The 23251-nt window shown below is 41.5% G+C and overlaps 5 protein-coding genes across 11 annotated transcripts in view; all 5 read left to right on the forward strand.

The window, feature by feature from the left end:
* The first annotated feature begins 439 nt into the window (after positions 1-439).
* Positions 440-3211, forward strand: abrab (actin binding Rho activating protein b). The gene is made up of 2 exons (XM_086136979.1): positions 440-1318; positions 1837-3211. The coding sequence occupies exons 1-2, from the start codon at positions 564-566 to the stop codon at positions 2318-2320; spliced, it is 1239 nt and encodes a 412-aa protein (XP_085993105.1). The 5' UTR covers positions 440-563; the 3' UTR covers positions 2321-3211.
* A 144-nt stretch (positions 3212-3355) lies between these two features.
* On the forward strand, positions 3356-5046 carry LOC147190881 (zymogen granule membrane protein 16-like). Its single transcript, XM_086136983.1, has 4 exons — positions 3356-3575; positions 3651-3703; positions 3807-3939; positions 4377-5046. Exons 2-4 carry the CDS (start codon positions 3652-3654, stop codon positions 4702-4704), a joined length of 513 nt encoding a protein of 170 aa, XP_085993109.1. The 5' UTR covers positions 3356-3575; position 3651; the 3' UTR covers positions 4705-5046.
* Positions 5047-5587: 541 nt separating this feature from the next.
* On the forward strand, positions 5588-6845 carry LOC147190882 (zymogen granule membrane protein 16-like). Of its 3 annotated transcripts, none has more exons than XM_086136982.1 (5): positions 5588-5722; positions 5797-5851; positions 5944-5996; positions 6141-6273; positions 6451-6845. In XM_086136982.1, the coding sequence occupies exons 3-5, from the start codon at positions 5945-5947 to the stop codon at positions 6782-6784; spliced, it is 519 nt and encodes a 172-aa protein (XP_085993108.1). In that variant the 5' UTR covers positions 5588-5722; positions 5797-5851; position 5944; the 3' UTR covers positions 6785-6845. The 3 variants fall into 3 exon arrangements, with proteins under 3 accessions (XP_085993108.1, XP_085993107.1, XP_085993106.1); XM_086136981.1 differs by having other exon boundaries at positions 5811-5851; XM_086136980.1 differs by having other exon boundaries at positions 5610-5851.
* Positions 6846-8230: 1385 nt separating this feature from the next.
* Positions 8231-10390, forward strand: LOC147190883 (zymogen granule membrane protein 16-like). 2 transcript variants are annotated; one of them, XM_086136854.1, is made up of 5 exons: positions 8231-8431; positions 8571-8610; positions 8701-8753; positions 9289-9415; positions 9507-10390. In XM_086136854.1, exons 3-5 carry the CDS (start codon positions 8702-8704, stop codon positions 9817-9819), a joined length of 492 nt encoding a protein of 163 aa, XP_085992980.1. In that variant the 5' UTR covers positions 8231-8431; positions 8571-8610; position 8701; the 3' UTR covers positions 9820-10390. The 2 variants fall into 2 exon arrangements, with proteins under 2 accessions (XP_085992980.1, XP_085992978.1); XM_086136852.1 differs by having other exon boundaries at positions 8232-8431; positions 8567-8610.
* A 2159-nt stretch (positions 10391-12549) lies between these two features.
* Positions 12550-23251, forward strand: part of samd12 (sterile alpha motif domain containing 12) — a 54155-nt gene continuing 43453 nt past the window's right edge. For 3 of the 4 annotated variants that reach the window (XM_086136850.1, XM_086136848.1, XM_086136849.1), the window contains exons 1-2: positions 13223-13421; positions 21508-21716. In XM_086136850.1, coding sequence (XP_085992976.1) covers positions 13361-13421; positions 21508-21716 — 270 coding nt within the window. In that variant the 5' untranslated portion in view covers positions 13223-13360. Of the gene's footprint in view, positions 12730-13222; positions 13422-21507; positions 21717-23251 lie in introns of those variants that run through there. The other variant, XM_086136851.1, reaches the window with a different exon arrangement.

Genomic DNA, 23251 nt, shown 5'->3' on the forward strand with positions numbered 1-23251 from the left:
GCTTTCTTTTTCTGGGCAAGAGTTACCTTGCAGTATGCCTTTTCCATCATCGCTGCATCTCTCAACTTTACGTAAAGTTGAGAGATGCAGTGATCGCATAGGTGGTCCCTATGCGATCTCAAATTCTCACATCTTGCCTGTTTCAGTGTCACGATCAAAATACACGTGCCGATTACTTCCGCTTTTCCGGACAAGATCAACAGAGCTGAAAATGTTTGTTTTGAATGGGGTACGTTATTCAAATCAAAGAGCAGATAATCAAAAGTTGTACTTAGTTATGTATGCTTCAAATAGCCTTAAGACTGGTCTGCATTCACCAGTGCCCCGTTTCAATGTTGACATCGGGTAAGATGTCCGAATGATGAAATATGACTCTGTCGGAGTGAGCAGGGTCGGGCAAAGGTGAAGAAAAGAAACCATTGGAAAGCTTGACTGCAGAGATAGCGCTGCAACTGGAAAGGGGAAGCAGCGGAGTGTTTACAAGGAAGACAATATTGATATAACCTCACAGCTCAGTTAGGGGGAATATTTGTGCCTTCAATTTGTTTTCACAACGTGTGTCAATGATGTGGAACCAACAGATCTCTCTATGGAAAGCGTCCGCCAACAAGAACGTCAAGAAGCTCCGGGCCGTCAGCAAGGTGTGTGGCCTGGCAAAAAGCTGGCAGCAGTGGATAACGGACAACGAGAGGAAGCAGGCCGCCGAGCCTTGCGGATGGTCTCCATGGCCCGGAGACTCATCGGAGGAACCCCAAATGTCTTGCGTCGCTACGAAATTCATTCCCAGCCAGAAGACGGAGGATTCTCCGCATCCCGTAGTTGCCCCTAAAACAGTATCTGACGCTCTGAATTTGCCTCAAGATAGAACGAAGATTGAAGATGCAAACAACTGGGCGCTACCAATGATTTCAACGTCCATCGAGATGAAGCTGGTGATGAAGAATATTCGCAGTGGGTCACAAGACAGGAGAGCAGGAGTTAAACTACTGGCAAAGTGTCTTGAGAAAAGCGGATCGGGAGAGGGCGCAGACAGGTTACTAGAAACACAAAGCTCTCCCCCTTCCCACAGAAAGCGTTCCAATGTGCTCTTATCGCTGACTCAAACTGGGATACCGGTGGAAAATGAGCAGAAGCCTGGAAAAGTTGTCCCGATAGAGAAACAGATTCTTGGTGCTGATCCGAAGGAGGATCGTGGACTTCCTCAATTAGAAACGCAAACAGTAAACATCGACGACGATGACGACGCATCCAGAAGTATATCGACGAAAATCTGTGACGGCGAGTCATCGGTGAAAATCAAAAAGCCGCAAATCCTCACGTAAGTAAAAGATTTTTGCAGACCTTTTGTTAGTCGAGATGTTACGATACGTGAACACCGATGTCTGATTCAAATTATTGGGGTGGTTGTCACTCAGCCGGCAGGTTCTTGACTTTGTACGACAATAATGGGCACGCATTTTGTCAAAGTGCCCGCGCACTGTGATTCATATTTTTAATCGCTTGCGAAACCAGTTTTCTGAAACTCGCCCACTTGAGAATTTTGTGGCAGAATCCTACACGCCGGGAATGTGTCGCGGAGGCGTCACAATAGTGCCAAAATCTTCTCAACAAACTCAAAACTAATAAAAAGGTCGACCATTGGATCCATTTGATACTCCCAAGGAGCCCCCGAACCGCAAATGTTGTTTCCTTTGTCAACTAACAATCTGGCCTTTTCACGTCTGTTTTTACCATTTAATGCAAAGTATAAATACGAACACGCCGGTAGAAATAAGAAGAGTCTGGTTTCGTGGTTTAGTTTAGCTTGTCATCATGTCATCGAAACATCCTTTTCAGGTCCGGTAAGGAAGCTGCGGATGCCAATAAGATCAACGCTCTCTCCAAGAAATACAGCTCGGTTCGAAATCTCAAGAGCCGCTGGCAAAACTGGGCCGCGGAACACACCGATAACCAGAAAGTCAACCCCTTCAGTGAATACTTTGACTACGAGTACTCCATGTCCCTCCGACTCCAAAAAGGTCAAGACGGCTACGGGCGGCCCAAGGAGGGCACCAAAACAGCGGAGAGAGCTAAACGAGCCGAGAAACACATCCACGGAGAGATCGCCGATATGTGTTACATCATCAGAACGATGGCCGATCCGGATCAAGACGGGAAGACTCGAGTGACGTTTGGAGAGCTATTTGACAGATACGTCCATATCTCTGATAAGGTGGTGGGGATTCTAATGAGAGCCCGGAAACACGGGAAAGTCCACTTTGAGGGGGAAATGCTGTGGCAAGGACAGGACGATGAAGTGATTATCACTCTTCTGGTGTGATCGCACACCGATTCTGGAATGTATACAATCACAACGCTGTCGTAAAATTACAAAGCAATCTCTCCGCCGATCGATTAGGAAAACGTTTTGTTGTGGTGCTAACTCATGGCTTTTAAAAATGCAGCCCCAAAAACATGCTAGCTTTATTTGTTTTAGTGTTGTAAACAATAAAATGTAAGGAATGCTAATTTTCACATTAGCAAAACTTATATTTTGTTGAATTGATAGGCTTAAATTTTTTTTATCGGTTTACTGTATTGCCTTTTTTTTTAAATCGTGTATTAGCAACTTATCACCGTAGCACCATTTCGAACTTACAGTACATGTTTGCACATTAGCCTCCCATCAGTATTGCGAAGTTCTAACCATTATTTTGTAACACAAAGCGCCTCCGCGACAATTACAGCAACACGTGACAGCAAAAGCTAAAAAGATTGTCGCTTGAATATTACAAGAACCATTTTCCCCAGGTTGAGGACCCCCCTAGTGCCCTAAGCCTTTGTCAGCTGTTTTATGGAACTGATTGGTGATCAATCATTGTGGTCTGCATCAAAATAATAATAAACGCATTCAAAATAATCATACTAAAAATGAAATGTACATGAGTGGGGCGCATGGAAGCTATCGGTTAGCTAACCACAAAACAATCCACGCGCACTTTGCGATTGGCACTTGCACCTTTAGCCAAATTACTACAATGGAAAAAAAAAAGAAATCGCAAATCCCCCCGAACATGTTCATATCTGGAAGTGCATTCTTTTCTATTTGAAGCATGAACAACATGGCGTGATTGTCAAGGAAAGATCTAATTGGCCTGGCCGCTACGGCTATACATTAGATCGATCCAAAGTCAATAAGTGACGTCATAAAGTCTTTCAAACACATGTCAAAGTCACACACAAAATGCGGACAGGGCAGGTTCCACATGTCAAAGAGATCAGCTGATAGGGTTTTCATACCTGAAACATTTTTTTTGGAAGGCTATAAGTCCTCCTCATCCATTTGTATGTGCACACCAATTTGAAGGAACTGCACGCACATGAGTGCGCCAGTATAAATTGAAACCAAGATTAACTGCTATTCACAGTTTAGACTGACAGATTATTGCTGCAACTTCCTTGTAGGGAATCCAGACTTCAATTGAAGGATTAATGAGTTTTTTTTTATTCGTCATTTCTTGATGGAATGAATTTTATATAGTTACTTTGTCAAAGGTATCTTCCGATCACAGAGAAAATCGTCCAACAAGTAGCAGGTAAGGCTCGCCTTTGCTTATCTCATCTTAATAATGATTTATTCAATATTTTCAACCAATTTTCTCTTTACCCAGAATGATTTTAACGGTCGTTTTTGCGCTCCTCTCAATCACTGCTTTGGCTGACGGTAGGTAAATTTGCATTTAACTTGTTGCCTTACCTACAGTGGTCACAAATCTACCGAATGTTTTTTAATGGAGTTTTTGTGTATCCCCCCCACCGCACCGCAGAATGGCCCGGCCGCTCGTATTACTCAATCTCCCCACATGTCGGCTCAGGACAAGGCACCTCGTATTCGGTCACCGGCAGTGGGCGGATTACCGGTGTCCGAGTGTGGGAGGCCAACAACAACTACATTTATGGGTGAATAACGTCATCATCCGCCATGACCTAATCAGTGGTAAATCGTAAATATCATCACAGTACTTTGTAAAAACTAGCAGTTCTCGTTTTAGTTCACTTGGTGGCGTTGTTTTACCCAATTTCATACTCCATAACTATTAGAGCCCAACCCTCAAAATGTACAACTTTTTTCTCTCTCTCTCTGCTTTCATTTGAAAAATGTGGCAAATGAATTTTTCCGGTCAATTTTCTTTAGCATGACCTGAACAATTAACATTTTCAGAATTGTTTGTCGTCGTCTTTCTTTATTTTGTCCATGTAAAGAATTGAATTGGTGACCCCGCCCCCAAAAAGACAAACTATGCAGAAATGCTGAACATATTACCATCTGAAAATTTTTCGATTAATTCAATCGATATATTCCCCCATTTCAAATGTGCTTATTTTGTCTTCATCAGCTTCCAACTTCGCTATGGCTACCAATGGACCGATGTGACAGGCCGGGAGTTTGGCATAATGCAGGAGATCGAGTTGTTTCGCGACGAGTTCATCGTGCAGATCTCTGGAAAATATGCACACTACATCCAGTCTCTGGTGTTCACTACTAACTTGGGCCGTTCCCTCTACGCGGGTCGGCCTACGGGGCACTCATTCAACATGTACCCGAACAACGAGAAGGGTGAACTGCGCTTCCTCAGCGGCCGGTTCCGCGGTGCCATCACCTCCATTGGGGCGCACTGGGGTGTTGTTTCTGAACCTTATCAAGCACCAAGCAAATACTATTAAAGAGCCCCATCATCTGCATTCGACGTACACTGGGAAAAAATGGTGTGTTGAATTTACTCAATGTAATTTTGTCAAGTGGTTGCATAAAATCAAATCATTTGCAATTTTTCAAGTAGAAATATAGTCCACTTCAAAATGGATCTGGATTCAGATGATTGTATTTCATCCAACCACTTGACGAACTAGAATTGAGTAAAGTCAACCCAAAACTTTTTTTTTCGTGTATTTTAACAAGAAAATGCTTGCCTGATGTTTAATCATTTCGCACCTTCATAAAATCTCTGTCCTGAGCGAACTTGCGCAATGGTTATCACGTGATTAAAGACCAATTTGTCAACCTCACTTTCTCAAAGCTCTTTCCTCTCCAGGATACCTTTGCCATTTTTGTCATCATTTTGTTGTTTTTGCATGCTGCTTCGAAGGCCAATAAATTGCCATTAACCCTTTCATGCATCCTGTAACCTGATAACATGATAAACTGTCCACTGTAGTAACCGCTGTCTCTGAAAGGGTTCAACATTTATCAACCCAAGACTGAAAAACTTGTATGGAAGCCTTTTTTTTTTTCAACTAATAAAGTATGTGTGCTGACATTCATCTTTCAAAAAAATAGCAATGGCTAACAAAATACAATGACGAACGAGCTAACCGAGCGAGCCAATGCTGGGTTGAGGATTCGAGCTAGCTTGTTGACATAGCACGATCGTCAACGAAGCTAAACTGACAATGTGTCGATACTGTCATGTCGTATTGAAAAAGTCACGTCAAAGCCACATGGAAATTTCAGGCAGGGCAGGTTCTACAGATGATGAAGAGTTAAAACACACCTGACACGTTACTATTTTTTTTTTTCAAGTCGTAAGGACCTCCTCCAACCTTTTGCGACTTAACACCAACTTGAAGGAAGTCCCAGTGCAAAAGATTTCTCCTGTATATAAACAGCCAAAATGAATTGGGGTTCATTTTAACCTGATGGACTAATGCTGGGATTGCGTTACCGGGAATACGCGTGTAATCTGTAAGATTGATCTAAACCTTTTTTTTTTCTGCATTCCTGTAAAAACATAAACATAAAATATGGTTTTATGGTAGCTCCTTTGTTAAAGGTATCCTCCAGTCAGAGAGAAAATCACCAAACAAGTCACAGGTAAGGCTGGCAGTGTTTGTCCGATATGAATAATGATTTATTAATTATCCCCCCTCCGTCCCCTCTCTGGCTTTTTGTTTTTGTTTTCACAGAATGATTTTACTGCTCTTTATTGCACTTCTTTCGAGAACTGCTTTGGCCGATGGTAAATCTGCACGCTAACACTGCATGACCTTTTTTTTAAATGTTTATATTTTTTTACCGAGAAAGGGTTGACAAGTGTTCTTCACAAAAGAGGTTGTGCGTGTCTTTTTTTTTTTTTTTTTTTTTTTTTTTTTTTTTTTTGCAGGCCATCATGACTCCGAAGAATACTCATTCTCTCCACATGTGGGCTCGGGACAAGGTATTTCCTATGCCCTCACCGGCAATGGGCGGATAACCGGTGTCCGATTGTGGGAGGCCAACAACAACTTCATCTATGGGTGAATAACTAATTGATATGGCGCAAAATAGTCAGTGGGCGAAAATGAAATCTCATTACTTTTTTTTAAAAATTATTTTTATGTCGATTGAATGGGAGAGGGTTACAAAAAAAATACACATCAAGGCATTTATTTTATCTTTTTTTTTTTTAATCAATGTCTTTTCTCCCCCGCCAGCATCCAACTTCGCTACGACTACACGTGGACCGACATAGCAGGCCGGGAGTTTGGCATAATGCAGGAGATCGAGTTGTTTCGCGACGAGTTCATCGTGCAGATCTCTGGAAAATATGCACACTACATCCAGTCTGTGGTGATCATGACTAATTTAGGCCGTTCCCTCTACGCGGGGCGGCCGACGGGGCACTCGTTCAACATGTACTCGGACAACGAGAAGGGTGAACTGCGCCTCATCAGCGGTCGGTTCCACGGTGCCCTCACCTCCATTGGGGCGCATTGGGGTGTACGTCCTCAGCCTGAGTATGGATCACATTATGGCAAATACTATTAAAGAAGCCATCGTCTGCATTGGAATGATTTGTACTTAATAAAACACTCTCTCTGCCTGCTGACACTTTGCTGTTTTTGTTTTTTTTTCCATCTTCATAAAATCTCGGTCCAAAGTGCACCAACCAAACTTTTGTCAAATCCTTAGCTTGAATTGTGGGGTTTTTTTGTTGTTGTTGTTGTTTTTTGCAATGACTTTTTGATGCGGCCATGAAACATTCAGCAATCAAAGAAGGAAAACTTCATGCCGTACTTTGTGTGCACGGCTTTTTCGGCGTAGAAACTATATCGGCTGTCGTTAATTGCGACAGCCGATATAAATAAAGATGCAGTCTCACAGTTAAATACATATGTTGACGTGTCTAGTTAGCAGACGTTGTACTTTTTTTTATGCAACCCCACTATTCATACATGACTCAAGCTGCTCCTTGTAGAAATAATCGATGCTACTCCCAAAAAAAAAAACATGACAACATTTACAGGTGAACTTCACCCTTCCATGCATCCTGCAACCTCAAAACATGATCAGATGTCCACTGTAGTAACCGCTGTCCCTGAAAGGGTTAATTGGACATTTCTAGTCTTTTGAATAAACAACACAAATGAGTATACCTGTAAAATCTATTTCAGTCTCATCCAGATATCTACAAAGTCGCAAATGCCGAACGGTGAATAGGCAGAGGTCTACTGTACAGTATATGCCTTTCTGTGACTCTTCCAGTCTCTCTCTATATCTTAGCTCAGGGGTCACTCCTTGTTTGAAACCTCGCAATGCCTCGGAACTGGTGAGATATGACCTGTTGTGAGTTGTATTGTTCAGCGCCTTGCTAGAGAAAAGCAAGTTGCGCAAAAAGGACCGAAATATTGAACAGTTGAACCTGCGGTCAAAAACGTGGTTCATGTGTAAGGCATTTTAAGTTAGTCCTGAAAGTATTTAAATATGCCCTTCTTTAGGAGTCGCGTACAGTATATTTCGTAAAACATCGGGTTTTTTTGTGCTCGACGGAGGTTATGATAAATTCCAGGTGACATTGTGCCAAGACATTTTGGCACTTCCGACCGAAAACTCAGAATTGTTTTTTTTTTGGTTTGTGTGCTACGTTACCACGGGATGATTCTGAAATGTGTTTATTAGTGCTGTCACATCATTAATTTGGGCAAAAAAAAATAAAAATCCTCATAGAAGAGATGTTTATTGTTTTACCTGCTATCGTCCCATTGTCCCAAAAAAATATAACCAATTTAAAAACGTTCTTCTTTTGAATACTTATTTTCTGTATTGTTCGCCTTTTGTTTTCCTGCTTGCATATTCGTTGTACTTGCACTGTACTGTAGAAGAGATAGTTAAAAAACTTGTTTCAGGGCAGTTCGACCTGCAGAAGGGGGAACAAATGACAACGAGTCACTCATCCACACCCATAATTATCATAGTTAGATCTGTTTTCAATCCGCAACGGGTTGACCAGGAAAGCAGCCACCTACCTCTTCTTAATTGCTTTCTCCGTACTGCTTCAACCAGGATATAGTCTTGGTTTCTAATCAGCATTTGGCTTTGGCACACTCAAGGCTTGTCTATAAAGCTGATCTCCGAACTCAAACAAAAGAGTCCGAGCTTCACACGTAGATCTTTGAGCCATTGTGCGGATAATCTGTGAGTAGAATTCTTTTTTTTTTTCTGACGGGTAATTACACTTACAGAATGTATTGTTGATTTTTAACATCTATTTGTATTTGGATACAAATAAGTTTGTCATATCGGCTACTTTGTATTCCGATTCTTGATTAGGTAGATGCTGTTGGATTTGCTGTGTGATCTGACAACTCCAACAGGTAACAGCTGAGGTTGCTTAAATACATCACAAGACACATTTTCTAAAATGAACAAATTCATAAAGTGTACACTTACTTTTTTTTTTACAGAATGTCAAGACTTGTGATTGTCACTGCACTCTTTCTTTGTGTATTTCACAATGGTGAGTTATTTAATTTTGCGTTATGTACCAAAAAAATATTTGGGAAGTAAACAATCTGACATGTTGACACGTATATTATAAGAAAGAAAATCTTGTCATCATAATTTTCCCTTTTCATAGTGTAACACGGGGCAATCAGAAAAAGACTTTGACTTAACAGGAATATTTTATGTTCAAGTAAAAAAAATCAAATAAAAATCCCACGTTCATTTTTACTGAAGGAAGTCACTTGTCGTTCCATTCCAGACAATAGCTGTGAAAAGCAGAACATTCTTGCTGTAAGGCACCTGTGCGATAACCAAGCTTGCGCATTCCTTTCCGATTATACTTTTCTTCCCCCACTCTGAGGCCAATGAAGGCAACACTCTCCATTGCATTCGTAAACATTTCATCTTGTTTCGATAGCTAGCTAGAAAGATAGCTAGCTCGCTACACAGAGAGAAAGAGAAAGAGAGAGAGAGAGAGAAGTCTGACACTTGAACAAAAGCTAATGACTGTCACTCCTCATTTTAAAAATTTTACAATTTCATTCCAGCCCTGGCCGAGAAATACGCTTTTTCCCAACCAGTGGGCCCCGGGGGAGGTAACTCATTCTCTCTCAGTGGAGATGGCGCCATCACAGCTATCAGGGTATGGGAGCAATACAACAGCGCCATCACTGGGTAAATATCCGACACATGCAATCTGATTGAACCATTTGGTTACTGTTGTAACCAGCTCGAATGAACAATTGTTTTTTTTTCTCTCCATCAGTTTTCAATTACGCTACGGTCCCACTTGGTCGCCTGTAATTGGGGCTGAAAAGGGAGATGCCAAGGAGATGGAGTTGTACAAGGACGATGGCATTATGCAGATTTCCGGGAAATTCACAAACGCCATTACGTCACTTGTGTTCGTCACCAAGAAGGGCCGAACGCTGCAAGCAGGGCAGCCTTCCGGCACATCCTTCAACATGTATGCCCCCAGCAAGGACACCGAGCTGGTCCTCATCAGCGGCCAAACCAGAGGTTCAAATCGTATCTCATACTTCGGGGCACACTGGGGCATACCTGAATATTACATTTAATTTGAATAAAACTTTTCCTCAATCTGCTCTATAAAACTAAATTCAAAAAGTCTCGATTTAAAGCACAGTAAATTCAGTCGACTTGGACAGAATAAAGGTATTCCTCTCTAAGCGGTTTTGGGCATCTTTTTTTTTTTTTTAACTCTTAGCTAGCTTAACCTGTTTCAAGATGGTTTCTGAAACTTTGAAAATGTTTGTCCTTTGCCCCTGTAAGAATTGTGAAAACTATACATTTGCTTGATGATTTTTGCACCATGATGCAAATGTATATATGTTTGTTCCATGTGGCCGACGCTGTTGTCATGCTCAGACCTCGATATAATTCTCATCCATCAAATTCATTCAAAACGCATTAGGCTGGAGCACGGGTCATCGTCATTGTGATTTTCGAGGAATGTTGTGAATGTGAGGAAAATGAAAATGTGAACACCGGGAGAGATTTATAAAAGGTAAGCATTGGCGATTGATGTGTATCATTCATAATTATTGTGAGAAATCATTGACATGATCTATGTCTTGAAATGAATATCATTCATTATGACAAATAAAAGAATAATATTATTAACTATAATCTAATCTGTGTATCAAATTGGTAGCCCTTTGCATTAATTAGTACTCAAGAGGTAGCTCTCACATTCACAAAGATTGGTGATACTGGAGTGAGAGATTCTCCAAAGCATTGTCCAGACAAGCACTTAAAAAATTTTTTTTGTTGTTGTCTTGTTTTATGCATTTCAATCTTCTTTCACAGTTTGCCCCCGACTGCAAATTGTATTTGAAGTTTGTTTTAAACACCGTTTACAAAATGGCGCATGGCCAACTTGAAAACATGAAAAAAAGAACAATATTTAATGATGACATGAACAGATTTGTACAGGAAAGAAACATGATTCACGTGCTGTCGTTTTCATGAGCTAAAACACAAGTGCTTATTTTTCAACACAATTCGATTCATTTCAAAGCCAGATTTTCAGGAGTGACAGCATTTTTCTGTGTGCGCAGCGGCATGATTCTCATGGCCGCCATTCTTATGGGTGTTTTTACATGTGTAAAATTAGTTCGACTGAGTAAACAGTCTTTCCTTAAGGGTAAAAGCAAATGTTTTGATATGTGAGCTTACCTCACTGGTGTGGCTGCAATGGGGGATTAAAGAAAATACCTGTGTGTGAGCTGACAAAGCATCAGAGAATATAAAATTAACAAATGTAGAAGCAAAAGGGCATGCCAGGTGACAGTTTAAACTTCACTGTGATTGACCCCCCTCAGAACCTCAACAAGTGAGGATAAGCGAAGTTTTCAAAAATGGATGGATGGATGCTTTTATACATGTGAAAGACACTTCCTTTCAAATGAAAAGCCTGTTATACCGACCCAAGGTGACAGAAATATCGACATTCAAAAACTCCGTCGCACAGCTGGAGGTGAATTTAATTAATATGCAGATGAATCACTTTCGATTGATCCGGTGAAGTCATGATGTTCTTTTGGTTAGCATAAGCTTTATCCATACGGCTAACGCGATACTCATACCAACTCTGTTAGCTAACCTGGCTCATTAGCCAAAACACAGATCTTAAACTACATCAATGACATAAACTTAATGAATAACATAATTAAAACTTTGATTTTTTTTTAAAGTGTTTTATTTTACATCCGATACTCATTCAATATCTGAACATTAGATACAACAAATGCCATACATCCAGATTTTTAGTCAAGTAGCATTCTACAACGTGACTGACTTCTGTCCGTGCTTATTTTCTCTAGGGCACGGGTGTGAAAGTCAAGGCCTGGGGGCCAGATCTGGCCCACCACATCATTTTATGTGGCCCGCGAAAGCAAAAAAAGCATGTCAAGTTCCACGATGCTTGCTAAAGTCTGGACCAAAAATTTCAAATTGTGATATGTAATCTACAATAACAGTCGTTATTTTTTACTTCTGATTTTAAAACTAGTTATCCATCAATTTGTTGTGCGCTGTGCATGTAGTATGTGGAGGCGATTAAACATTTATATGGTTTCCCAAAATTCATAACAGCCCACCAAGGAACACCATAACTACAATGTGGCTCGTGACAAAAATGAGTTTGACACCCCTGCTCTAGGGATTTGACTAATGAGTGACCCATATAATCCACTGTATAAAAATCCCTATTTAAAAGGGAAGCCAACCACAATAAAAAAAATCTTTAAAATAATATGTTCTATGCAGCCCACGAGTCTAAACATGGCATTCTGATGAATATTATGTCTGTGGAATATGAGTTAAGCAGTAAGCGCTTTGTTACAGCTGCGGCTGTTGTGAACGCGTGATATAAATCAGGATGTATTGTAAAATCCAGCCATTTTTGCCCGTCTCAGGGGGCGGCCATTTTGTCTATTGCAGTTGACTGAAAATGACATCATAGTGCCTCAGGGCTCAAGTAACAACCAAGCATGCCTCAGCTTCAGAAAACAGGTGCGCCATGATTTGTCATTACCTGAGCCCTGAGCACCTGTGATGTCATTTTCAGTCAACAGCAAGTGACAAAATGGCTGTTCCCTGAGATAGATAAAAATTGTGGATTTTGCTGCTTATTCCACAAACGTAATATTAATCAAAATCTTGTGTTTTGGCTAGTGGTGCTGCATAAAAGATATTATTGTATTTTTTTTTTGGGTTGATTTCCCCTTCTCCAGGGATTGAGACGGATTTCTCTGTGTGAACTGTTTTGCTAGTCCACTGCTCTCAGACTACATTACCCGTGATGCTTTGAGGCGCGGCAGCAGCTGTGTACTCCGGCTCGCCCGCAGCAATGAAATAACACGGTAGGAAAAGGTACAATGAGAAAGCGTTGACTTTCACAATTTTTCTCCAGCTCTTTTGAGAGTGATGCCCGCATCTGTGGAGTGACGTCATGGCTGTCGAAGGTAAGAGAACATTATGTTCAGACGTTTTAGTGCCTCGTGTGCATGAAATGGGGATGAAAAGGGGGAAATAGTTAAAAGTCACCGCGATGACAAGTGAAGCTGAGCTGCGTGCCCAGATTTAGAACGGGTCAACTGTGAAAGCTCGTGATTGGGTCATGGTTTGCAAGCCTTTTTTTTTTTTCCTCCCTCTTTCCGCATCACTGTGCCAGTAATCTTCTCCCCATGACAGCGCGCATCACTTGCAGGGAGCATTGTTCGTGTGCACGCGCTTTCCCCATTGTTGCCGATTGTGCGCGTGATCGCTCTGCTAAGTGACACGACGCAGCCACATTCTCAGGTCTTCAGCCTGGCAGAGGTGGCTTTGTTTTGCATAATCATCACCTTTTGGATGATCACCTTCGAATTTGTTTGGAAGGGAACCGGGATTTGTCTCGTTGTGATGTAACTCCCCTTGCACCGTGAGTGTGTATGTAATCGTTTTCCCCAAGACTGGTCCAGCTCATCCTGCAGCAGGTGGCCAAACATGTGGATCATCTCCCCTGTAATTGAGAGTAAATAGCTAGTGGAGCAGCATCACTGAGGATAAGTGGATGTGAGAAAAGGGAATCTCCTGGACGGTTAGTGGTTTGCAATGCTCGGCAGGTCTCCTCACCTTATCGGAGGTATCTTGTGGATCCAGAATCCCATGAGAGGTATGTTTGTAACCGTATGACAGTGCAAACTCTTTTCCTGACTTGAACCGTCTCCCCAAAACCACCACCAACACCACCTCCTCCTCCTGGGTGTATGTTTATGTTTGTATGACTGGAATGAGACTCGGCCACCTCTTGCATACCTTTTTCACCAGACACTAACTTTGATGAAGCACAATGTCCTTGTTTGTGCCAGAACTTGACAGTCTTGTTCCTTCTCAAAGGCATGCTGACGTGGACGCTATGAGGCTTTGTTGTTACTGTGGTTGCTATTGTCGGACGAGCCATACTTTGTCTTTGAATAGGTAGACAAGATCAAAATATGTTCTGTCCCTTTAATTCAGCGACTTCAAACATTATTTGCCAGATTTCTTTGAAAAATCTCTGATCTCACGCTTAACTATGGCCAACGAACAGCTATAGTTATTTGGTTTGGCTTTGCTTGAAAATAAGCTTTTTTCTTTTTGTCATAGAGGTCATATTTCAAAATTTAAAGTTTTGTTATGTGACTTTAAACTGCGTTACGCTGGCCATCAGAGTGGATGATCCGACCAAGACGAAACATTCAAAGTTGCCCACCAGTCGAAATGAACCAAAGTACGCAGCATACAACCTGAAATTTATGTATGTATAAATAAATAACACCCCCCCGCCCCCCAGAGGAACAGATGACAGGACGTGAGCGCTGTCAAACACATCAATGCAAATGTACGTGACGTGATCTTGCTCAAAATAGCGCAATCCTTCACCAAGGCCAAAAATTTCCACTTTGGATAAACATCCAATTTATGCACTTTCATAACGTCAGACTTTCCATATTGATAGTTTCATACGCATTTCATCTTCCCGAAAGTTCTTTTCCAGCACTGTTGTGTCAGGGGATCCGAGCAAACGTTTCAAGTTTATAAATTCGCCGTGTGAGCTAAAAATCAGGCTTCTTACTTTTCGAAAAAAAAAAAAAATTCTCTCAAGACTTTTCTCCCCTTCAGTGCTACATCTAAAACGGTTCCCGTGGGGTACACGGGCAAAGCTCGCGCCAACACTTCAATGTCAAACACATCACTTCTCATTTAACATGCTGGTTGGTGGTGGTGGTGGTGGTGGTGGTGGTGGTGGTGGTACACCTCTGCAGCATGACTGTTTTCTTTTCCAGCACTCTACCAACCCCTCAGACATGGAATATAGGTCAACTGTTTCATCATTTCTAACACATGAGAAGACAATTTTTTATTTATTTATTCTTGCTTTGGAAAAGCGAAGAGCGCTTTTGAATGCCTGACGCAAATTTCCCAATTCTTTTGGGAGTAATGTCACATCAAACTTTAAAATGGACACTTTGTACTCGAGGGCTGGTGGGGGGAGAAACAAAAAAATGGAACACAAAAGGGAGATAAGTGGCTTGATTTCGACTTGCAATTGACGTTCCTCAAGCTAAAGGCACTTCAATCCATTTCCTTGACGGGATATGGAGATGAAGCCTTTCATGCACCAATAATGATAACCCGCAACCTGATAACATGATCGGCTGTCCACTATAGTAACCGCTGTCCCTGAAAGGGTTAACGAAGGAATCATTTATTCAGACTAGAACAAATCCACCGTGTTTTGATGCGGGTGAAAATACACGAAAACAATTATGGCAGATTTCAGCGGAGGTGACCGTTTGGAAACGCTTTGTAAAGATTGGCGCAAAAAGGCTCCGATTGAAGTCAATGCGTAATGCTAGCGATGCAAGCAGCTAGAAAGAGCCTGAAAGTGCTCTTTCCCCCCCCCCCGAGTCTGGCCGAAGCAGTTGTTTACGCCTGTGGCTGAGTTTGTTCATTTGCCTCTTGCCTCTGCGCATCAAGCCTCCTAAATGAGTCCTGCTTTGGCTGCCTGTGCATCCATTCAGAAAAGTCATTCCAAATCCGTTCCCAGATTTAACAGAGCAATAGAATTAGTGGAATAAAAATGTTTACTACAGTCCGTGGGATTACATCTGTTCAATCAGGATAATAATAAGGATCATGTCGTCCACCCTCCCCCACTTCCAAAAAAAAAAGGGATTAGGATGACTGACGATGAAGCAAATGTAAGGAAATAATTATGCCCCGCTGCATGCAATTCTGAATGACAGCCTTTGCACGCAGTAGGAAAAAACAACAACAACAAAAAAAAGATGTTTTTTTTTCAACAACACAAATGATTGAGGCTTGGAAAGTGTACAACCTCTGTTGCGCAACTGTCCAGGGATTAGCATTGCTACTTTTTTTTTTCGCTTTATACTGTGCCATACTTCTTCAATGGGAGGCAGGTCTGGACTGCTGGCAAACACGGTGCAGCCCATTGACGAGTTGACAATAAATCGTGATAACTGTATTAGGTTGAGCCCCACAAATACTTTTTTTCTCCAAGTGTCATGTCAAGAAGTAAGGCCACACGGTGCAGGTTTTTCTTTTGTTTCGTTCCATGTTTATTTCCTCATTGTTTGGAAAGTCACGACTGGAAACTTTCAAACCACACACCCCACATGGAAACTTGAACAAGTCAACTGAACTGTTCCAAAATTAACCAGACAACATGACGTCTTGTCCAGTAAGTCACTTCATAATCTATCAGCCCTGAAGTCAGCCTGTTTGAACTTTTGAAGCCCATGCAAATTAGACTCTGGAGAGAAGAGATAAGTGGAATACTTTTAGCCTTTTATGCACCCATCAAATGACGCACTGCTTTTTTTTTTTTGTGTGTGTGTGTGTGTGTGTGAATATTTTGGGTCGTTTGCAAATCAGTGATGTGGAGTGGAGGGACTTTACTCCTCCAAACTGAGCTAGAAGTGATTAGGACGATAGCGATACACACAATTCGCAGTTCGGTTTGAATCGTCAGTGTCACAGTGTGATTTTTTTATTTTTTTTAATACCTTTTTTTTTTTTCAAATTAGCTATAAATTTTTAATACCTTTTTTTTTTTTCAAAATTAGCTGGGTCTAACAATGTAAATAACACGAACTACGAAATGACTCGTATAACCAATTTAATAGATAACAAACCCATTTTATTGATCAAATATGAAAAGCCGTCCACTGTCGTAACCGCCGTCCCTCAAAGAGTTCAAACGAGATTGTCACCTTTGTCAACTTCTCCAACTTTTGCACACACTTATTTTGGTCGGCATTGGAGTGAGGTTTTCTTCCTCTTATCAAATATTGAAATGAACGGTCCCACAGTTCTAAATTAAGACCATCTATTTATATCGCGTTTTTCTGCTTCCTGACTTTGAAGCGGAGAGCAACTGCCCGGGATACGCGCTTCAAAGTGAGTCAGAGTTAACTGCGGTTTATATTTAGCCCATCCATCTTTGTGCATGAAGTGGGCCATTCTGCTGCCATTTTTTCCCCCCACTGGCTGTGCCTCACTGACTTACTTTGTCTCTATTTCTCATGAAGGGGAAAAATAAAAATCTCATTTCATGATTATAGTTTTCAACATTATCGCTGCGGTGTACTGGCACGATATTGCCAAAAGAGAAAAAAAAACTCTAGTTGCAGGCGCTAAAAACATTGCATGCTCCATTTTGAAATCCAGAAATGTAGAATCACCACAATCCTATTCCTGTCCAGCAATAAAAACAGAATTTATATGCATGCAAGATTTCACCAAAAAATAAGATGACAGCGATTGATTTAGTTGTGCTGGGACGCTATGAAAACATTTGTCATGACTGAGAGAGGCTTTGTAATTTGTGAATACCTTGGCAGCTGTGTGTGTGTGTGTGTTTTAATCATAGATCCACCCTGTTTAGGTATGACAAGGCAGCTTGATTTGATACACAAGGCAACTCAATGTGCTTCACATAAGCACCTAAGAAGCATTAACAAAACACAACAGCGAGCCACATTCCGAAGCAAAGCGAAGTAAGCAAACGTAGCTGACCAAAATTACAAAAACGTACATTGACAACATGGAGGCACGTTAATGGAAGTCCTTAAAAAATGAAAACATTTCAAAGTAAAGAAAGAAATGGTTTGCCAAAGCACTTAAAGGAAAATGATTTTAAAATGTTTGAAAATATCTTAACTCATTCACTCCCAAAGACGTTTTTAAACGTCTTTTCAGACTTGGTCCAGAATTGGCTGGTAGTGAATGAGTTAATCATAAGTCCCTACCGACTGCTGTCAGGCAGCTGAATAAAAAAATAAAATGATGTGAAAAACAATTGTAAATAGCACAGCCACCTCATCTATATCTACATTTATATTGCACTTAATTGAACGGTGTACATTGAAACTAACATTTATTTTATGAATGCAAGTTTGTTTTTCTTCTTTCTTCCCACAATCTTGCTGCTGTAGACTGTAAATTTCCCCAGTGTGGGACAAATAAAGGATATCTTAATGTTAATCTTAATCTTAAATAGGGGGGGGGGATTTTTTTTAAAAAAGCTTTTCTAGATTTAAAAGCTTTTACAGTCAAAGCTGACTTCAATTCTGTTGGCGGCTTCCATTTGTGTGCAGCAGAACGGCCAAATGCGGCTTCGCCGCGTTTGCTTGGAACTCTGGGCCCTACGAATTGACCTTAGGTCTGCTCATCTCAGAACCCAAGCGGGTTGATCTTCAATAAACCTTTCAGAACCCAAACCATTGAAGTGATTAAAAGACCATATCTCTTTACCTTCCAAAGATATTCCAATTAGTACTTGAGCATGTCTCCTGTCCCCCTGCTGATGGAGATTCATGCTCCCAAGACCTCAGGGCAGCCAGCTGAGCAGACACGGTTGTCTCATTTCTCACATTCAAATCCCCATTTCACTCATTTATTTATTTATTTACCCCCCGCCCATCCCCCAAAGAGTCGTGGGTGGACTTGCTTGACACCCCGTGCATATTTCTTACGGTTGCTCACGTTCTCAGGGAATAGATTCGGAGCGTGCGTCCCCTGCTCCTATGCATGACTGTTATTCGCATATGCATGCACACGCTTGCAACGGCATATCAAATATTGGACCCGTCTCACCGCGTTCCCCCCCAAATGAAGGCGGCCGTCGTGGTTTCCTAAATGCAATCGCCTCAGACCTTCTAAATGCGTCGGCGTTCAAAGCTTCCATTGACGTGTCGGCATATATGTCAAGCAAGCTAGCAAAAATCACACACCTGCTTGGTGAAGCGTTACACATTCGCACGAAGATACGCTTTGCATTTGTCATGGCAGGAGTGGCATTTTGTGTCAAAAGTGCTTTTGTGACGTAAGGGATGTTTTTAACACAGATACTTTCGCTTCCATTTAACTCGAGTGATAACGACCCAAAGTGAAACAACCTTGCTCTTGTTGCATGAACACCCTGTCATGCCTCTGCGCCCTCATTGGAGGGTGAGGCTTGTTCTGTATCTAACACGCATCAACTTCACCTCCACTTGTATTCTAAAATTTAGTTTGGAGAACATGGAGACAACAAAAGGAGGCATCCCCCCCCCCCCCCACGCCACCACCACCATGTCTCCCCTCTCAAGGCTCACAGAGTGCATGTCGGGGGTGGGGGGGGGGGGAGTGTGATGAATGCAATGTTGCTATTTATAGTAACGGTTGCCGATTCAGAAATAAAAGACCAGCTCGATCATTGCCCCCCCCCCCGCCCACTTGTATCATTACAGGTTCGAGGGCCTCCATCTTCTTCCCGTCTTTCTTAATTGCCTTAATTCCTGTCATCATTTTGTCATCCGCTTGCATATGTCTTTCGTCTGGTCACACTCCAGTCTCCCAGACTTTTAAAGGGGTGCGGTGGGGGGCGGGGGCTATATTGTCTCCTTTGTGTGATTATATATCCATCACGATCTCCCCAGTTGAGTCTGTGTGAAGAGAGGGGCTGAAAGAGTGAGCAAAGAGGGCAGAGGAAGCGGCGAAGAGGGAGCAAGGCTTCGTGCTGCGCATTTCAATTGCGTTCCGAGCCCCGCTCACTTGTGCATGAGTTTTTTTTATTTTTTTTATTTTTTTCCCCCCTCTCTTGCACCTCAGGTCCTTTGCTGAAGGAACTGGAACGCAAACGGGCCTGAAGCTTGCGATTTCCCCCTCTTAATGATGTGACCATCGAGCTTGTAGTCAAACGACGGTCACTTTGTGTTGGCCGTTTGACACCTGAAAACAAAAAAAAAACCCTCCAGTTGGTTCAAACTCTGTGTAAGTTGAGGGTTTTGTTGTTTTTAGTGGATGGGTCTACTTTACAAATGGCAAAAGGAGAGATGGAATCCTTTAAATGCAGTTTTGTTAAAGGTGGGGGTGGGGGGGACGTCTGCATCGCAGCACGTTCGAGAACACAACTCTCGGAATTAAAATCACTTCCTGCTTCTCTGACTTCAACAGCCAATCAGAACATAATCAACATAAAAACATGTCTAAGCAATGATTAAACAACAGAATATAATTTAGGTATTCTTAACATGAAATAATATGTTGCTCAAACATAAAATGATAATTAATAATATAACATAACCTTACACTCGGTATCGTGCCACAAATCGCCAAAATAAGAGGACTGTCCCGTCTTTATGGTAGCCTGCTGGAATTGTGCTAACAGACTGCAAAAAAAAAAAAATGCCGCGAGTGGTTTAGATAAGAGTATGATGGATTTATGTGGCCCGTAAATATCTGTGTAGATCGTAAAAAATGGTGCCGGCAATGCCTCGGGGGCAAATAATTTCGCGTCAACTTTGTTTATTAGTTTATTTATTTTTGTGATCTACTTGGTCGACAAGCAGCCACAATGGTCAATCAGGAGTGCTGTTGAATAACTGGCAAGACTTTTTCACTGATCCAAACGTTTGACATGGCAGTCAGACGGTGTAAGGCAGGCAACTTGGAAACTACACAAGATGTGTTGGGAAACAAAGGTTGTCAGCGGTGAAAATAAATAAAGGCGAAAATATATTATGATAAGTATACCACTTGAAAACTGCAGGCATGAGAATCAGAACAGAGTTTGTAAGCTATACTTTTGTCCTCAACTTCACCGGATGTTGCAACCATTAAATTCACCCGTGAGATCGACGATGGAAACTGACAACACGGAAGGAGCCTTTTAATTTTTAGATGCTGACACCGACAAGCCCTTAAAATTTCCTCATCTTTGTAATGTCTTTGTTTGAAGCGTGTAGGTAATTGCCCCTTTCAAACCAAAGAGAGGGAGCGGCATTGGAATTCAACAGTGTCTTCCTCCTTTTCGTAACGTACCGCTGAGGGTTGCTTATTGAGACGGAAATATAGTTATAGTTCTATTGTAATCATAACTATGGGGTTTTGTCAACAAAATATTGTCCTCTAAAGTTTTGTTTGATGCGCAATTTTGATCGACGCCATTGTAAATGTATTAAAAATGAAGGCAGAATTTTGGGGCCCCTCTGGATTCTGCAGGTGGACCCAATTGAGTACAAGCAAGTGAGGATTTGCTGATCCCTGTGGGAATTTTTTTTAATTAACTGCTGCAGTGGTTTGACTGCTTATTCAGTTTCAGAAAATTGTGAAAATATCAGTTTACGTATCAAGATCTGTGTTCATACAGTTCATACAGACAGTGGGCTGTCATGGGCATGATATGGTCCAATGGAATGTTTTTCTTAATTTTGTGATTTATTTATTTTTTTTTCGTGGAACATTGCAAATTATATCTGATTCCTCCACGACATGATCCAAAAACTAGACTGCACTGGGCACACCGTGCTAAATTTGATTTCCTTTGTCGTCATCTAGCGGTAGGATTTCGAATTGCACGTAATATGGTTTCAACCGTCTCAGACAAACATCCAAAAGCTCAATTGCCGTCTTAATATTACAAATTATGAAAACAAATAAGAACTCAGCCAGCATGAAATGACGTGGGAATTGATGATAATTTTTTTGGACGGATGTTGTGCAATCGTGCGTCAAAAGGTTGACGAGTTATAGAGAAATTAAGCTCAATTTTACACTGTTATTCGCAGGAATTAATTGAACCACTGTGATTTGTGGATTTAGTTCACGCCTGTTTATTATTTAAGCAAAGTGGAACAGGTTAGGTCTCTGCAAGAGCCCCATTCTTCGGTTCCCCTTTAACTCTTTAATGTGCTTTCTGACCTGTACAGCTGTTCACTGCAACTTGAGCCACAATGGCATCGACCACCAGATGTACCCAGAAGACATTGAATCCCAGCTGGATGAAGAGGAGGAGTCTGTCGACGGCCCACCGGTGCTGCTAGATGATGACAGCCCGGGCTACCATGACTTAAGCCCGTCCGTCTTTCAGCGCCGTTTGCCACCATACCGCTCAGTGTCGGAGTCTGAGCTCACACGGGTGAGGGACTGTCCAAAATTATTTGAATTTCGAAAGCTCGCATTAGCTTGAGCATTCCACTCTGGGCTCTCTGTACAATTGCCTAATTTCATCCTCTGTCGTCGTAGTAACAGAATATTGATGACACAAGATGGAGGCAAAACGCTCATTTTATATTAGACAACGATATGACCGGATGAAATGAAGCTCCTCCCCCTCAGCTCAACATGGCTGCTTGGCACCAAGACGCAACAAAATGGGACCAAAGCAACATTTTTTGCATCAGATATTGATTTATTTTTTAGCACAGGACGCTGAATTGAATTTTTGGCAAATAACAGAGGATACGTTCCCGCAAAGAAAACCCAAACAAACCCCCCCCCCGCCCCCCACACACAAATTTGTGGATGCCGAAATGTGACTATGCAGGGGTTCACTCCACAATGTTAACGGGTGATGGTCATCTCCTGTCAGCTAAATCGAGGGAGACAGAGGGTAAAAAAATTTTTTTTTAAAAGGTTTTAGCAAGCTCGGCAAGAATGCTAATTAGTTGGGAGGAGGGGATTAGTCTGATGACAAAATCTTGAATGTTCAGTCAACACTCAGTTTTTTCCCCCCATGCAATCCCAGGAGAATACATGCATTGCCTAGTGCATGACACTAGAGGGCACTCTAAAACTGTATACAGTACTATTACAATATTTTGGGTGGAGGGAGAACCACTTACCTCAACCTTACAGTCTAATGACACGATTAGCAAAATAACAATTAAATACATATTTACCAGCCAAAAGTATACCCGTTTACCCAAATATATTATTCTCTACATAGTCTCTGTCATAAAATTTGCATACAATACACCGTTGCCTTCATGAAGATAATGTCAATTATTTATTGCTCATCATGTAGAATAATAAATTTTTGGGAATGCTGAAGCACTCTTGCTGTCACAAAAAAAAATAATCCAAGCAGCCCCAGGATTTGAAAGATTTGACTCTTTTGTTCACCTATTCCCCCTTTTATCGTTAATAAAAGCATGCGTTTGCAATGACACGCCATTCTCCAACGTCAGGAAAATGTCTCACTAGGCCAGGGGTCGGGAACCCGCGGCGGGTTTTCATCCTTACGTTGCGGCTCTGTGTGGCTTGGAAAAATGATAAATGACCGATGGAAAGGTGTGTTGTTTGTCTCAGAAACGTGTCTCACTTCTGTAATCATCTGACTGGACACTAGGTGGCAGTGTCGCTATAAAAATTACTATTGCGATGAAAAGGGAAGGCGAGGTAATGGCGACTCGAGTGAGTTGTGATGTTATTAGCCTGCTAAGAAAATATTGTATGCAGTGTTTGGCAACGCTGTGCTTTAGAGGTTCAGGAGCAGAAGCCCCATTATACCAGGAAAAATAAATATTCAGGCAGTTTGGAAATATTTATTTCATTGCTTAGTGAAATAGTTTTTTATAAAATTTAAGTCAAGGTCTACACGCTCCAAAAGCTGAAAGGATGACACTTTTATTGCATGTTGTAAAATGTGCTTCTTTCTTCTTTTTTTGTTTT

Source organism: Hippocampus guttulatus, chromosome 18, assembly GCF_054856545.1.
Source record: "Hippocampus guttulatus isolate MCC_2025c chromosome 18, RoL_Hgut_1.0, whole genome shotgun sequence".
In the NCBI taxonomy this organism is placed as follows: domain Eukaryota; kingdom Metazoa; phylum Chordata; class Actinopteri; order Syngnathiformes; family Syngnathidae; genus Hippocampus; species Hippocampus guttulatus.

Bases quoted from the DNA above. Each gene is read 5' to 3' on its own strand.
- abrab (XM_086136979.1), top strand. From the start codon at position 564: ATGATGTGGAACCAACAGATCTCTCTATGGAAAGCGTCCGCCAACAAG. The intron at 1,319-1,836 runs GTAAGTAAAAGA...CATCCTTTTCAG, and splicing joins AAAAAGCCGCAAATCCTCAC to GTCCGGTAAGGAAGCTGCGG.
- LOC147190881 (XM_086136983.1), top strand. From the start codon at position 3,652: ATGATTTTAACGGTCGTTTTTGCGCTCCTCTCAATCACTGCTTTGGCT. The intron at 3,704-3,806 runs GTAGGTAAATTT...ACCGCACCGCAG, and splicing joins AATCACTGCTTTGGCTGACG to AATGGCCCGGCCGCTCGTAT. The intron at 3,940-4,376 runs GTGAATAACGTC...TGTCTTCATCAG, and splicing joins AACAACAACTACATTTATGG to CTTCCAACTTCGCTATGGCT.
- LOC147190882 (XM_086136980.1), top strand. From the start codon at position 5,790: ATGGTAGCTCCTTTGTTAAAGGTATCCTCCAGTCAGAGAGAAAATCAC. The intron at 5,852-5,943 runs GTAAGGCTGGCA...TTGTTTTCACAG, and splicing joins AATCACCAAACAAGTCACAG to AATGATTTTACTGCTCTTTA. The intron at 5,997-6,140 runs GTAAATCTGCAC...TTTTTTTTGCAG, and splicing joins GAGAACTGCTTTGGCCGATG to GCCATCATGACTCCGAAGAA.
- LOC147190883 (XM_086136854.1), top strand. From the start codon at position 8,702: ATGTCAAGACTTGTGATTGTCACTGCACTCTTTCTTTGTGTATTTCAC. The intron at 8,754-9,288 runs GTGAGTTATTTA...ATTTCATTCCAG, and splicing joins TCTTTGTGTATTTCACAATG to CCCTGGCCGAGAAATACGCT. The intron at 9,416-9,506 runs GTAAATATCCGA...TCTCTCCATCAG, and splicing joins TACAACAGCGCCATCACTGG to TTTTCAATTACGCTACGGTC.